We start from the raw sequence: 14306 nt of genomic DNA, 5'->3' as shown, positions 1-14306 counted from the left end.
CATGAAGGGAAATTTCCCTTTTGCAGGGAAATTTGGACTGAAATTTTATCCAAAAGGGAAAAAGGAATTTTAGTGAAAAATACCACAATTTCAGGGAAATTTTATGACATTTGACTCTACATTATAAGTTCCAGTTTCATATCCACATTTTAAATTTTTTCTGTTCCTTCTTATTTCTTCTCCCTTGAATACAAACCTGTATCTGCTTCTACGTATTTCTTTTAAGTTTATTGTACGTCGCTTTTCTGTATCTTCGGATAATTGTAAGGATGAGAATTAACGATCTATTGGATTCCTGACCAGGATTCAAACCTGGGGCATCTGACCAGGAAGCGATGAAACTGACATGTATGTGAACATTTTGTTTCATGTTTTATTCATGCGAGCATGGACCAACGGAAATATTACTACTGCTGCTGCTACTACTGGGGCACTGCTAATAATACTAATAATAATAATGATAATTATTATCATTATATTTGTTTAGGTGAAGGGAAAAATTGGTCCAAAAAGGGAAATTTTGCCCCTTGGAAAGGGAAATTGTGCCATCGGATTGTGGCAACACTGCCAGAGAGAAGGAGACAGGCGCGTGGATGTCTCTTTGTTTTCTGTCAACGTGTGATATCGGGCAGACAAGGAACCGTCTGGTCCGCAGGAAGCGAGCAATTGGCGTGAAAGTATGTACAGGTCCCTCTCAATCAGCAGTGTGGCTGAAAATATCCTTTCGCCACTCTTCCAGGCTTCGTTTTACTTCCCATTTCATTACTTTCTTCATTTCGGCAAATGAAGGGCCTCCCAACCCCCCCCCCCCCCCAACCTGCGTACGTGACTGTTCTCAAGCTGTGGATTGCCGGACCCTGTGGCCGAGTGGTTAGCACATCGCGCTACGACGCCAAGGGTCCCGGGTTTTGAATCCCGCTCGGACTTGGTTGTTTGTGAATGCCCATTCATCAATTTCATCATTTCGTTACTCATCCCCATCTTCTGAAATTAGCCAAGAGGTGCAAAACGCGAAGTAAAATAAACTCAATCAATCAATCAATCAACCTGTGGATTATCTCTCGCTTCAAGAACCTCCCCCAAAACGTAGTTGTAGCGCCGTCATCTTGTAGTCAAGGGGTCCCAGGTTCGATCGCCGATGGAGGCTCGGATCGCACTTTTAAACTGTAGGTCCAATCCCGACAAGGACGATTTTTCTGTTTCATTCTTGCACGCTTTTACCGAATCACCCTTGTATATGAATTTACACTTTGTAAAAGGGAAATTTCGTCTTGTAGGGGGGAAATCTCGCCTTGTAGGAGGTAAATTCCGCTTTGTAGGGGGGAAATCTCGCCTTGTAGGAGGGTAATTTCGCCTTGTAGGAGGGAAATTTTGCCTTGTGAGGAAAATCTCGCCTTGTAGAAGGGAAATTTCGCCTTGTTGGGGGAAATCTCGCCTTGTAGGAGAAGACATTTCGCCTTGTAGGAGAAGACATTTCGCCTTGTAGGAGGGAAATTTAGCCTTGTTTGGGGAAAAATGCCACCTTGTAGGAGGGAAATTTCGCCTTGTAGGGGGAAAATCTCGCTTTGCAGGAGGGAAATTCTCCGTTGCAGTAGGGAAATTTTCGCATTCGCAAAAGGAAAATTCTCATCTTGTATATGAATTTTTTTACCTTAAAGAGAAGGAATGTTCTCCTTGTAGAAGGGAAATTTAAGAAGACGAATCATCATCGCTTCTCCAATCCCTGTCAACGTCGGAATCCCCCGCCTTTTCCTTCCCATCTTCGCCGGGGAAAATCCGCACAAACTAGTGTAATTGACCTGCCAACACTGTTTGCCTACGCGCCACGCCATGTTTACCCCCGAAAGCAGACCGAACCAATAAGATCAACGGCGCGTTTCTAATTTCAACAAACAGTTTGAGTTGTTCAGTTTTACCACCCTCGCCAGGGAAACGGTCCTCAAGAAATTTCCCCCCTTGACATTTCGGATAGGGGTAAGCGCGTTGGAGCTGCGTTTTTAAACATACGTGGAAGAGAATATTCGCATTCCTTTCATAATCTTTACGATCGCCTTGTGCTAAGGATAAGAGAGGGTTGGGTAGGTGTGGTGGTCTGCATTTTGTGAAACTTTGTTCACTTCGTACTCGCCCAGGCTAGTCGGTTTGATTGATTCGATTTTATTTTACTTTGCTCTTCTGCTACTTTAAGCTAATCGCGAAGATGAGGATGAGTGATGGTATGATGAGAATGATGATGGGACACTCACAAAAAACACCCATGTCGAGGCCGGGAATTGAACCCTGGACCCATAGGTTACGCAGTATCGACGTTACCACTACGCTATCAGGGAGTTTCGTCTGTATTTTGAAACCACATGTTAACAATGAAAATGTGATTGTTATTAGTAGGGCTAGAGTTTTCATGATTTAGCATATTTTTTTTTGGTAAGGGTGATTGATGTGTTCCCTAAATATATATTCATATTATGAAGAAAGTAATTGAATTAAGGGCATATTTTGGCATATTTGGCCATTTCTACGTGATAAAGCATATTTTGATGGATTTTCGGTCATATTTAGCATATTTTTGCTTTTCCAAGAAATATACAGTCATTTTCGAAGTGGATTCGTTCTTACTCACATGTTTTTTTATTTTTGTACTGCAGCAAAATCTTTTCATTTTTATTTGAAAATTTACTGAAAGTATTCACTCAGGTCCCATAAAGTGAACTAGAAATAGTACGTATGTGAAAATATTTCAGCATATGTATTGATGTTTGAAGACAGTTCAGTTATAAGGGCATATTTTTGAAATTATAGTGCATATTTTGTAAAATTTTAGGTCATAAGAGCATATTTTATTTGGCATATTTTGGTGATTTTTAGGTCATAAGTATCCTAGCTCAAGTTATTATTATTATTGTGTCATACAATCGTCAACGTCAGGGTTTGTGCTAGTATTTTCTAATATTATCATTGTTGTTATTATTCAGATAATGCAATATAAGTACGTCAGTTCAGAAACTATTTTTCCTTTCGTCTCATATATCAGAGAGGTACTGCATACCCGAATGAAGGGTGTGAAATCATTGAAAACTGTTGGGGGCGGAAGGATACTAATTAATACACACAGGCGAATCCCCAGACGTTGTTGTAGGTTTCCGTGACCGGACGCTCCCCAATTTCCTCACTCTGGTGGGTGGCCACCGGTTGCATACAAAGCCAGAAATCTCAGGAGGAAAGTTTTTACGGGAGACTCCATCCAGCGTGCATGCCGTAGCCGAAGCCTAAAGTCTGGCGCCCTGCTACGTTGCGCGACTATGGGCCCGTTCCGAAAGTCGCAAGAGTTTAACGCGTGAAACGAGTTATGGTAACTGGCCGTTCCATAAGTGCTTCCGTGCGTTTCATTATGCTGTCCCAAAAGTCGCATTCCGTGCTTTTCGTGCAAAAACGAGATTCTTCAAACACACTGGCCAGGAGGCTGGTTTGTTCGGTGAGAATTGTCTGCTGCCTACAGACAAAGCGCGTGCTGATGGATTCAAACTCAATATACCGCGTTTGTTAGAACCTGTCCCGTTTCCCGCGCTAGGGATCGCTCGACAGTTTCGGTGCCAATGAGAAACGAGGAAAAAATCGTCTGCTGGACAGCGAGGAGCGAATGGAAGCCAGAAGAGAAGCGCTTACGTAGACGCTGTTGCCACGTTGCGTATTTTAATTGGCTGCCTGTCTGTGACTTTCCCCAGCACCGAGACAAGCCAGCGATCAGCTAGCGCGGCAACCGGGACAGGTTGTAACAAACGCGGTATAGTTCGGAAAATGTATTATAATTTTAACAGAGAACGATATGAAGCAACATGCACAAGATGAGTATGCCTTGACCGTTCTTGGAATGTGATTAAAATGAGTAACAGTGTCCACAGTAGAGTTTATTTTTGCCGTAAGGATATTCCTTCCGTTGGACGCCATGAAAAACTAAATATGCTGACCAAGGCAGTAATTTATTTTATTAAAAACATAACCTAAACGTAACGTTTCAACCTTCTAGCAAGGTCTTCTTCAGACTCTGTATCAAGTACAAAAGTCCATCACGCCATGTGGAAACTTTCTCTAAAGAAAACGCTGCGCCTGCGCTTTCCCCTAGAGTGTCCCGTAAGTCGTTAAAATAACTGCTTTCACCAGATTCTGGAGTCCAGTTATGTTCGTTGAATGCGTTCGTTTCGTTAAGACTTTCGGAACGCACTCTATGACAAGATGTTGGAGGAAGGGGGGGGGGGTAAATGTCCCTTGTCCTCCCAGGAATTCACCACTTCGGTTTGAATTTCCGTGTCGCTTCGGTTTGAAAGATCCCTTAAAAAACATCTAATGCGGGCGACCTCTAACCAAGGCGGCACAATGCACGATATTGAGAAAACGGCGCAGCTTGTCCTGTCGCTTCGGTACAAAATGTTGCATTTATTTCTGAAGGTTTGTTTCCAAATGACACCTATAGCTTCTGTCTCAAAGCTCCCTTATAGGCTGTAAGTGCCAGTGTCGCTTGTCACTTCAGCCTGAAACACCCGCGTCACGTTTCAGTTGCCGACTTCCGTGGTGGAGGGCACTACGACGCCAGGTGTCGTGTTCTTTGTGAGTGTACCTTCATCAATTTAATCACATCACCAGCCATCCAAAAGTGGAAGAAAAGTGACGCTAAATACGAAACATCAAATCGCGTGTCACTTGTTGGCTGTCTCTTCTGTGTAATATACTGTTAAATGCCTCTGTGTTGCGGTACAGACCACGTTTCTGGTGGGAAGATGACACCTTAGCCAAGTCTCAAAGGGATGTAAACTCATCTCCTTTCAAGAATCGTGGGAGACATCGAGAAGATATACAATCCTTTTCAAAGAAGAGACATCAAAAAAATGACGCAATGTGGGTTCAGTCACCAAGGCACGGAACTCCAAATCATGTTCCAGGTGTAGCGGGAAGCATCCTATTCAAGGTCCTATTAGAGGAAGATACTACGAGCGTAGTACACCCTAGATGGCTTCGGCGGCGTATGGTACCGAGAACAGACACATTTGCTCACGGCGAGATGACAACACCCCAAATGGAAGATAAAAGCGAGACTGAAGCCACCCCAACTCGTTCTCTTCCAGCAGGATCATCAAGGATAATAAACCTTTTCGAGCAAGGCCTCATCTCCAGGAAGCTATCAACTCGCGGCAAGCCACGGCACCTAGCGACCTGTTGAGTGAGATGAGTCAAGGCAAAATGAATAATAAAGCTTTTCCTGCTCCCACAAAAATAGGCAATAATTAGGCTGGAAAGTTCATACGAACTAACCGATCACTAACCGATCAGAACTCCAGCAGGATCATCAAGGACTTCAACTCCTCAACGGTGACGTCCACATTCAGGATGTCCTGACTCAGGATCTCTTTGAAAAGTGTCTCGATTCGGGATGTGTTTATCACAGATGTGATGTCTCGGTGGAATTTGCGCGGATTGAGGATGTCCTTTAATTGCCTAAGGGAGGGGAGGGGGTAAGACCGGTTTCTTGAGAATTTCGACCTTTAGGAGCAAGGGGAGGTCATAGTCCAAAATACCTTGAAAAGAGAAAATTGCTTGCCAAAGGCCACACTCATACACATTACTTTGACAAAACATACAGACACAATATTTTTTATTTTGAAATAACTAATAAACAAATCAATATAGTATAATCAGTATAGTATTTGATTTAAAATTTAATATAAGATTAAACTGTCTTTCTTGAAGGAAAACTTTATTCGGATAGGTTTCGATATTAATCTGAGGAGGAAGAGTTATTCAAAATAACATAATTAAAACTTGTAGTAAATTTGTTACGTACCTAGTAAACTGTGAGAGTAAAATATGAAGTTTGATTGTTCTAGTTTACGAAAAGTAATTAATAGAACAGACTTTTAACCGCAATTTGCGTTTCCAGGGAACACCGTGGGGAGGTAATCTGTTGTCGTTCCCCAAAAGGATTTATTATTATTATTATTTACATTTTTATTGCCTTTAAAGCCATGGAATACATGTTGTCAATTCATGTTTTCAAAAATTGTCTTTCTTCTGTTTTAGTCAAATTTTACAATGTAACTCAGTGTCTTTAGACTGTACCTTAGAGTGCCTTCTAGCTTTGTTACAGTGGTTTTGATAGCTTCGTCTACTTTCACGTACTTCTTCTGTATTTTATTTAACTGCATGTTGAAATCAGCTTGCATCCTAATAACATCACAGTACTGAGCGTGCCTTTTTAAATGCACCAGGAGCTCCAGAATATTGGGATGATACTTTCCTACTTGTTTGTTTAATTTGGAATGCCATCCTTCCACCGCATTCGTTGTTCGATGCCGCTCCCCATAGCAGTTCCACGCATCTCCGATTTCACTATTCTCCAGCCACTGATCTACCATGTAGTAGTTTAATTTCTCAAACCTCTCCTCTGAAGGTGATTCTTCCATTATAGTCAGCCATCCATCTTCAACCAATTCTTATGGAATGTGTGCTAAAGCAGCACACTTTCGAGTGTGTTTTCTGATTTCCTCGTTTTCCATGTAATCATTAACCATTCTCAACGATTGAACCTTCCGACACAAGGATTGGTTAAAATGGAAATTGCAGCCTCTGATGATGGAATCTTGGAAAGTTCTTCTTGCAGCATGTATCATAGTAATTTCGAAATCAGTTTTCCAATATTTGTTGCCATTTTTATACTTAAGCCCTGCGTCAGGTCAACCTTGCAGCAGGTTTTAGCATATGTAGATCCAAACGTGCGCGCAAGAATATAGTTCCACTGAGACGGGTTCTATTCCGACACAACTGCATACTTGCAAGAAAACAGTTATTTAATTTGTAATATACAGACAAAATAATACATTGATTAGCAGGTATGGACTTAATTGGTTGCAATCACTGTGCAGACGAACTTAGAACCGCAGATTCGCCAACTCGAATCTGTAATGCGTTGAAGAGACATTGAAACTTTAGAGCGAGTCGAGCGAGACTGAATGCGTTGCAGAGCGCGTGAAATCGCTGATACCAGTGTTACACCTCCCACTATTTTAACCCTATGTTTATTGTAGAGCGGCGAGAATGGCTGAATCTCCTGTTCAGCGCGCGGTTTTACCCGAATGTTATTTTGGGCTTCATCCGAAAGGAAATGTTCTTCAAAGTCAAGCAAGTTGTTTTAAATGCATAATCCTCCTTGCGGCAACAAGATCAAAGTAAAACACGGCGTGAGGTGATTTGCCGTCAATGTGCACACGAATTGTATCACGGGTGTTGAATGATTTGCGGTTTGAGTTTAGCAAGAGGAAACGATTGTTTGTTGTTTGACGACAAAAGAATCTCCGCGGTATTAAAATATATCGCAGTGAGAAGAAACATGTTTATTATTTGGACGAGACGTCCTTCAACTCGGTGGGTGGGGGAAGGGGTAATAAAACATGGAAGGATACCACCATGCAAAACCACCGCCAGGGCTGAAGAAACCGACGATGAGGGGAAGGGGGAGGCTTATTGTTTCACCCACTGGCGGCAATGAAAGCTTTGTTGAAGGTGCATATTTACTGTTCCGCGCAAAGAAAGGGAAGGGTGATTATCAGCAAGAAATGGACAGACCAAGATTTGAATCCTGGTTTAGTGAAGTGATTCATAAATTGAAACCAGAGTAATAGCGACAGACAATGCACCTGATTGTATATATCACCAATAACAAATCATGCTTTTTTGGTGGTACAACTTGAAGTGCGTGTGTCTTACAGTAACGGATGTATTGCGAACGAAGCAACCAAGTTTTTCATAAATCTATTTCTTTCTAAACCAAAAACAATAATTTGTCATTAAATTCAAGAGGAGCCTATCGTTGTTTACTTTTATCTTTGTTTATTTTTATTTTTGCGTGCTCGAAATATACACACATGCTCTCATGTTTAGAAGTTGTTTCGCTCTTATATTAATGACACATTTATTAAATAATATATGCGCAGAAAGTACTTTTAAAATGTTATGTTTCAGGAGACAAAGAGAAGCAAAAATACAATCCACTTGACATGCATGCGGGTTTTGATGTGTTGTGCGGTTGGCAATACTGTAGATTTTCTCAGTGTCTCCGATGTAAGCAGCTCGGCGGTTGAGGAAAGACTGGCACGGAAGATTCTGAGCTCAGTTCTCGCGCGGATTGATACATAAAACCTGCTGCAAGGTTAACCTGACGCTTGGCTTAGCTTTGAATCGGAAGGAACGGCCTTCGTGAACTAGAGCAGGGCGACCACGTTCAGTCTTCTTCAAGTAATCCATCTTCTAGCAGGACTCCACTTCCACGTAGTACACCCTGGACTGCTCTTTGCAGACGAACGAGGTTCTGGCGACTGGCCCTATAACTGGCCAGTATAACTCTGTGTGTTTTCCTGTGTTTTGTCCTTATTGTGCTGAGTGCTTCTAACAGCCTCAGCTTTTAACCAGTCAGAAAATGCTATTATTTTAATATTTTAGTTACGACACGACATTACAGTTATGTTATTTTAGTTATGGTAAGGGGCTGGACCCCGTATAATGTGCAAAATAGCCTAAGTGCTGACGCACCCAAAATTTTAAAATCAAATTCTGCTCAAATCAAAAAAAAAATCTAGCAGGACTCAATCACAAGTAATTAGTCGTCTGAATTTCCATGTAAGTGAAAATCGGATCCAAAAGACAGGTCCATGACAGGTTGAGGGAGGGTAGGAGGATGATGGGGGGGGGGGGAATCATATCGTTCCATTGCTACGCGAACCTCGCGGTGGAATGTCTCCCCTATGAGTCACTCCCACTCTAGGGCTCCAGTCAAGAAGAATCCTGAGTTAGGACAACCTCAAATCTTTAGCAAACCGATTCACAAAACACATCCCCAATCGAGACATCCTCAGTCTGGTATAAATCTCCTCAACCAAGGAGATCGACAAGAGTTCGACATTCACCTGACCGATATGGTTACAGGGTTACCTAATGGTTCCTGGTTTAGGAGTATTTTGTAACGGGTGTCCCACTAGCTTTCGAACCCGAAAAAAACTGTATAATTTCCGAATAAACATACATAGGAAAATGAAATTGACAATACACGTACCTTGTTTCATGCTGAACACGAGGCAGGGTTGAACATAAACGCACGCATCAAAACAAAGACGGTAGGTGGCGCCAGGGGAAGTGATGCGTGTGGGTTAGTGTGATGCGCGAGTCCCTACATCGCGAGGATGAATCAGTACACCTTACCAGAACGCGTGTTCATTGTAAAGAAATATTGGATATCGGGATCGTATCAGACCGTTCAACGTGAATTTGGACGCCGCAAAGTACCTTTAAAGGTGGGAGTTTGGTGTGCAATTTCCCGACAGCGTATCATTGGACCCATCTTCTTTGAAGATACAGTAGACACACAAGTTTACTTACCCATCTTCAGCGCATTTGTGAATCAGCTGGATGATGAATAACTGCGTCGCGGTTATTTCCAACACGACGGAGCGACATACCATACTTACAACGTCTCCATGGCAGAAATTAAGTCCTTTATTGGTGACAGAATCATCTCCAAAGGATTGTGGCCGCCAAGATCCCCAGATTTGACCCCTCCGGATTTCTTTTTATGGAGTTTCCTTAATGGTTGTGTCTACAGAAACAAACCACGATCACTGCAAGAGTTGCGAAACAACATCGAGAATGCGATTCACGAGATCACACCGGAGACTCTACATCGGACTTTTCACAATATGGAACACCGTGTATAAACATGTCTGGACGTCCAGGGAAGACACTTGCAGCATCTGCTGTGACGATCATGTGTTCAGCATGAAACAAGGTACGTGTATTGTGAATTTCATTTTCCTATGTATGTTTGTTCCGAAATTATAAAGTTTTTTCGGGTTCGAAAGCTAGTGGGACACCCTGTATGTCTTTCTTGTTCAGGTCACGAATGTTATTCCGACCTTCTTTGATTTTTTTTGAGCTGCTTGGAAGAATGTTGTGATTGAGCATTATAGTATGTATAATCATGTAACTACGAAGAAGAAGAAGAAGAATATGTTCGATAGTCTGTGGTTGATTACGATAGTTTTAGTTTTTATGATTCCTCGGACGCCATGTTGTGCACATGTTAAAAGTTATTAAATCTCGTTTGTGTTTTTATGTACAGGATGCATTTTATTTCGTCTATCAATGTTTTCACGTGTACCTAAGCATTCTACAATCAGTCGGGAACGTTTCATATACCATACCCACCAGCCAAAACATAGTGACACATGGTAATGGTTGGCAACACTAGCAGCCAAGACACTTGTTGAAGCACTACAAGAACAGGTACGGGTAAAAGTTCACAAGTGCGGGTTTTCCCATTAGTCTAGTCAAGAGTATAATTCGCAGTGGGTGGTTGCAGTCTGCGTAAGGAGTTCAACTTCCTTCATAGCCTCTAGCCTCGTCTATTTATAGTCACACCTGATCGATATTCGTATATTTTTCTTGCTTCTCATATTTCACCTTATTCCACCGGTACATCTCACCTCCTTTCTCTTCTCGTTGCAAAATTAGCTCCACTTCGCTTTGTAGTTTATTTCTAGTACGTATCCCATTCACCGCCCACCCCCCTTAACCTGGTGTCGCTTTTCCACCCCCCCCCCCCCCTTTGGACGCTGCCTGCCGAAGAAGGTGAAATGGCGCAAGAACATCCGGAATTGACGGTTTGACATTTAAGCCCTTTTTAATTTTATGTCACCTCACGTGACCTTTTGAAGACTGGAGATCTTTTTTCTTTTTTGCGCATGCGCTCTGTTGACATAAGGCTACGGAAAGTCTGAACTTGCTTTCAAATGCAGATCAACCGTGTCAATCCCAAAATGAAAATGAACAGCGCCTACGGTCTTTTTACCGGGGAGGAAAATCATTGAACACGTATTGATTTAGTTTATTTTACTTCGCTTTTCTGCAACTTTTGGCTAATCGAGAAGATGGCGATGAGTGATGATATGATGAAACTGATGAAGGGACACTCACAAAGATTATCCACGCCCAGGCCGGGATTCGAACCCGGGACTCCCAGCGTCGTATCGCAAGGTGCTAACCACTCTGCCAGGAAGGCCGGCTTGTTACATATAATATGAGAGAATTAGTACATGATATATTTCTTACATATAAAAGTAAATTATTAAATTTTTAAGAAATGTACATGTTATTAAATACAGTAAAACCTCGTTAATCCGGGGGGGGGATAAGTTGACCGGTTTAACGAAAGTCCGGATTAACTGAAATAACCTAAAAGAACAGTAGAAAGTGCATTAAGACTCCGTTTATAGCAACAAAATACGTTTATTAAGCTGTATTTAAAGGGCATAGGCCTAAATACACTATACAGTACAGTACAAAGTCTGCGGGAAACAGAATTGCATCAGTGGTTGACTGCCTCTTCTTTGGGAAGTTCTCTTGTTGACTTCTAGCCCTGCATTCTGGCATTTTTTTGCCTTTTGCCTGTTCGGATTAACGAGGTTTTACTGTATATAAAAAGGATTTCATTTCTTACTTTTACATATATCCAGTATTTACAAACAAGCAAACTAATTCCTTTACAACTGATTAAAAATGTCAATAAATTACAAAATGGTTGAAGTGGCTTTATTATGTATAAGTAACTTCAGTTTCCGATTTCTATTAATATAAATCAATTAGCTTATATTCGTTTTACAATCTTGTTTTACTCTCATTGTGCCCATAAGGCTATTGTTATTGATGCAAATCTGTTAATGGTGTCTTGAAAGAGACATATTTGTGAAGAGAGAGAAAGAGAGAGACACACACTAACACACACAGACATAGACATTATCCTTCGTTATATGTGTGAGTTTTCGATGTTATCCTGAGTGAAGTGTATTTTAAATCAAGACCAATTGCTTATCTTTGTTGTAATAACAAACCTCTCCCCTGGAATTTTTGGTGGGGAGAAATTCCCCCTGTCCCTTACAGGATATCGTACCCTACCTTTAATTATAAAGATTGTAGGAACGTTTATCAGCCGTTGTTTACAGAACGCCCTCAAGGTTACAACAATCGTGAAGAGAACTTTAGAACGCCATTTTGTCATTTTAGACATGGAGGCTGCACTACAAGCTTGCGTCAGTGAAGAGACTGCTTTCTTGCCTTCTGAGCCAGTACTGCAAAGGGGCGAAACAGAAGTACGATGTAAAATAATTTTCTTTGAGCACTTCCTTATATTTGCAATTTCTGTATAAATGGGAAAATGCTTACTTTATTAGCAAAAGATAGAATTGAATTGTTATAGAAACAGCTCACTGCAGAAGGTCGTAATGTAAGATTTTCTTAATTCGTGACTGGGAAAAGTGTCATGAAACATTTCAAATTTTGAGACTCGTGGAAAATTTGAATCGAACGAATCATTTGAGAGAACTGTTGAGACGCGTCAAAACTCTGATTGAATGGAACGAATCGTCAAGTTTCGTGGAAACCTTTGTTTGAACTGAACGAATAATCTGAACGACCCGTGGATAGTTTGATTGAATCGAACGAATCATTTGAGCGAATCTTTGAGACGTGTCAAAACTTCAACCAATCATTTGAGAGAATTGTTTAGATGTGTTAAAAGTTTGATTGAATGGAACGAACCGTCAAGTTTCGTGCAGTCTTTCAACTGAACGAACAATTTGAACAAATCATCTAGACCCGTGGAAACTTTGATTGAATTGAAGAAATAATTTGAACGACTCATTGAGACCCTTGGATAGTTTGATTGAACTGAACGAATCGTTTTAGAGAATCTTCGAGACCAGATAGAAGAATGAAAGGAATCATTTGAGAGAATCGTTAAAACTTTGATTCAATGAATAATTTGAGTTGTTGGGTCTAAGGCATGCACACATTGCCTGTCGCTCTTATTTGTGTAAATAATAGTAGGCGTACCGGAAGGTGTGGAACGAATCGTCAAGTTTCGTGGAGTCTTTGAAGTGAACGAACAAATCATCGAGACCGTCGAAACCGTGATTGGATTGAACCAATCCTTCCAGAGAACTATCAAGAAACAAGCAATTCCATCCAAGTGAGTGAATTACTTCACTGAGTGAAGTTCTACCAATGGAATCGTAATAGATTCTCTCCGTTCTGCGCATAGACGTGCGCAGACCCTCTGATTAAGGGGGGGCAAAGCCTTGATGAAAGTTCAGTCGGAGAAAGAAAACCCTTTTCCATCTCACTGTTTTATTGTATTGATGGGTACTAATCAGTGGCTATATATAAACTATATATAGTGTGTGTCCGGGACCCACCGAGTGGTATCGTCGTCGCCTTGCAATCAGAGGGGCCCTGGTTCGATACCCGGTGGAGGCACATGGTGGTTCGGATCCTACTTTAAACTGTAGGTCCAGTCCCGATTAGCCTATCATAAAGTGGACTTAAAACACCAACTCAATCAATCAAATCCGAGACCGTCTCTGTGGTGCACACCGATTTACATATAAACATGATTTCATACAGTAGATTCAAAACAACTACACATAATTTATTCATTTCTCTAACCAATATATTCTGCGACCACATAGGTGTAACACCACTAGGCTAATGAATAAAATGCCTGAGTCTTAATAACAAGTAATTTGCTGGGAAACGAAGTGAGATGGTCCAATTACATAGGAAATAAACCCGCCGTAGTTGCTTGGAACATTGTTTAATAACGGCAATATGATTTCTCTACACTAAATCTCTAAGTGATAGTATTAGGAGGGGCAACTGCCCCCCGTGCGCACGCCTGTGCTTTCCAACCCCTCACATCCGTCCAGTGGCGGCCGGCGGCAACTATGATGGGTAGTGCCAACGTGATCAAGAAATCGAAAAAAAAAACCTCCCCAATGCCCCCGCTCCCTCCTTGAGGTTGCCCCACTGGCCAAGATGTTTATCCTCGTTTGGTAACGTGGAATACAACGTGTGTTTAAGTAATAACGTACTAATCCGATTCATCTTCAGTCACTAACCTACGAGGGGCGATCAGGTTGCTCCGACCCTAACATAGAAGGAATGACGTCACGATTGATTTTTTATTTTGTTATTGTTTAGTGATCCTTTATATGCTTTCAATCTGAATTGCAAGTCTAAGTAACGTACAATTTTCTTTTTACAGGGGTTTAACTGAGTGAAGTTGTGTCAATGTGCCAGAATGGAGAAAACTGAGGTGAGAGCTGTGATTAAATATTTTGTGAAGAAAAAGTGGACGGTATCCAAAATTCATGAGGACTTGGTGGATACATTAGGGGACAGTGCTCCTTCATACAATATGGTGAAGAGATGGTGTC

The 14306-nt window shown here is 41.5% G+C and overlaps 2 protein-coding genes across 3 annotated transcripts in view; one reads left to right on the top strand and one right to left on the bottom strand.

The window, feature by feature from the left end:
• The window catches only part of LOC145999564 (protein dimmed-like), a 417569-nt gene that overhangs the window by 119341 nt on the left and 283922 nt on the right, over positions 1 to 14306 (top strand). The gene's annotated exons all lie outside the window — the stretch shown is intronic.
• LOC145999763 (uncharacterized) lies at positions 6066 to 6452 on the bottom strand. The gene has a single exon (XM_083137056.1). It carries the CDS (start codon positions 6450 to 6452, stop codon positions 6066 to 6068), a length of 387 nt encoding a protein of 128 aa, XP_082993182.1.

This window comes from Lepisma saccharinum, chromosome 15 (genome assembly GCF_977018435.1).
Source record: "Lepisma saccharinum chromosome 15, izLepSacc3.1, whole genome shotgun sequence".
Classification (NCBI taxonomy): domain Eukaryota; kingdom Metazoa; phylum Arthropoda; class Insecta; order Zygentoma; family Lepismatidae; genus Lepisma; species Lepisma saccharinum.
This window is presented reverse-complemented; position numbering and strand designations above follow the sequence as displayed.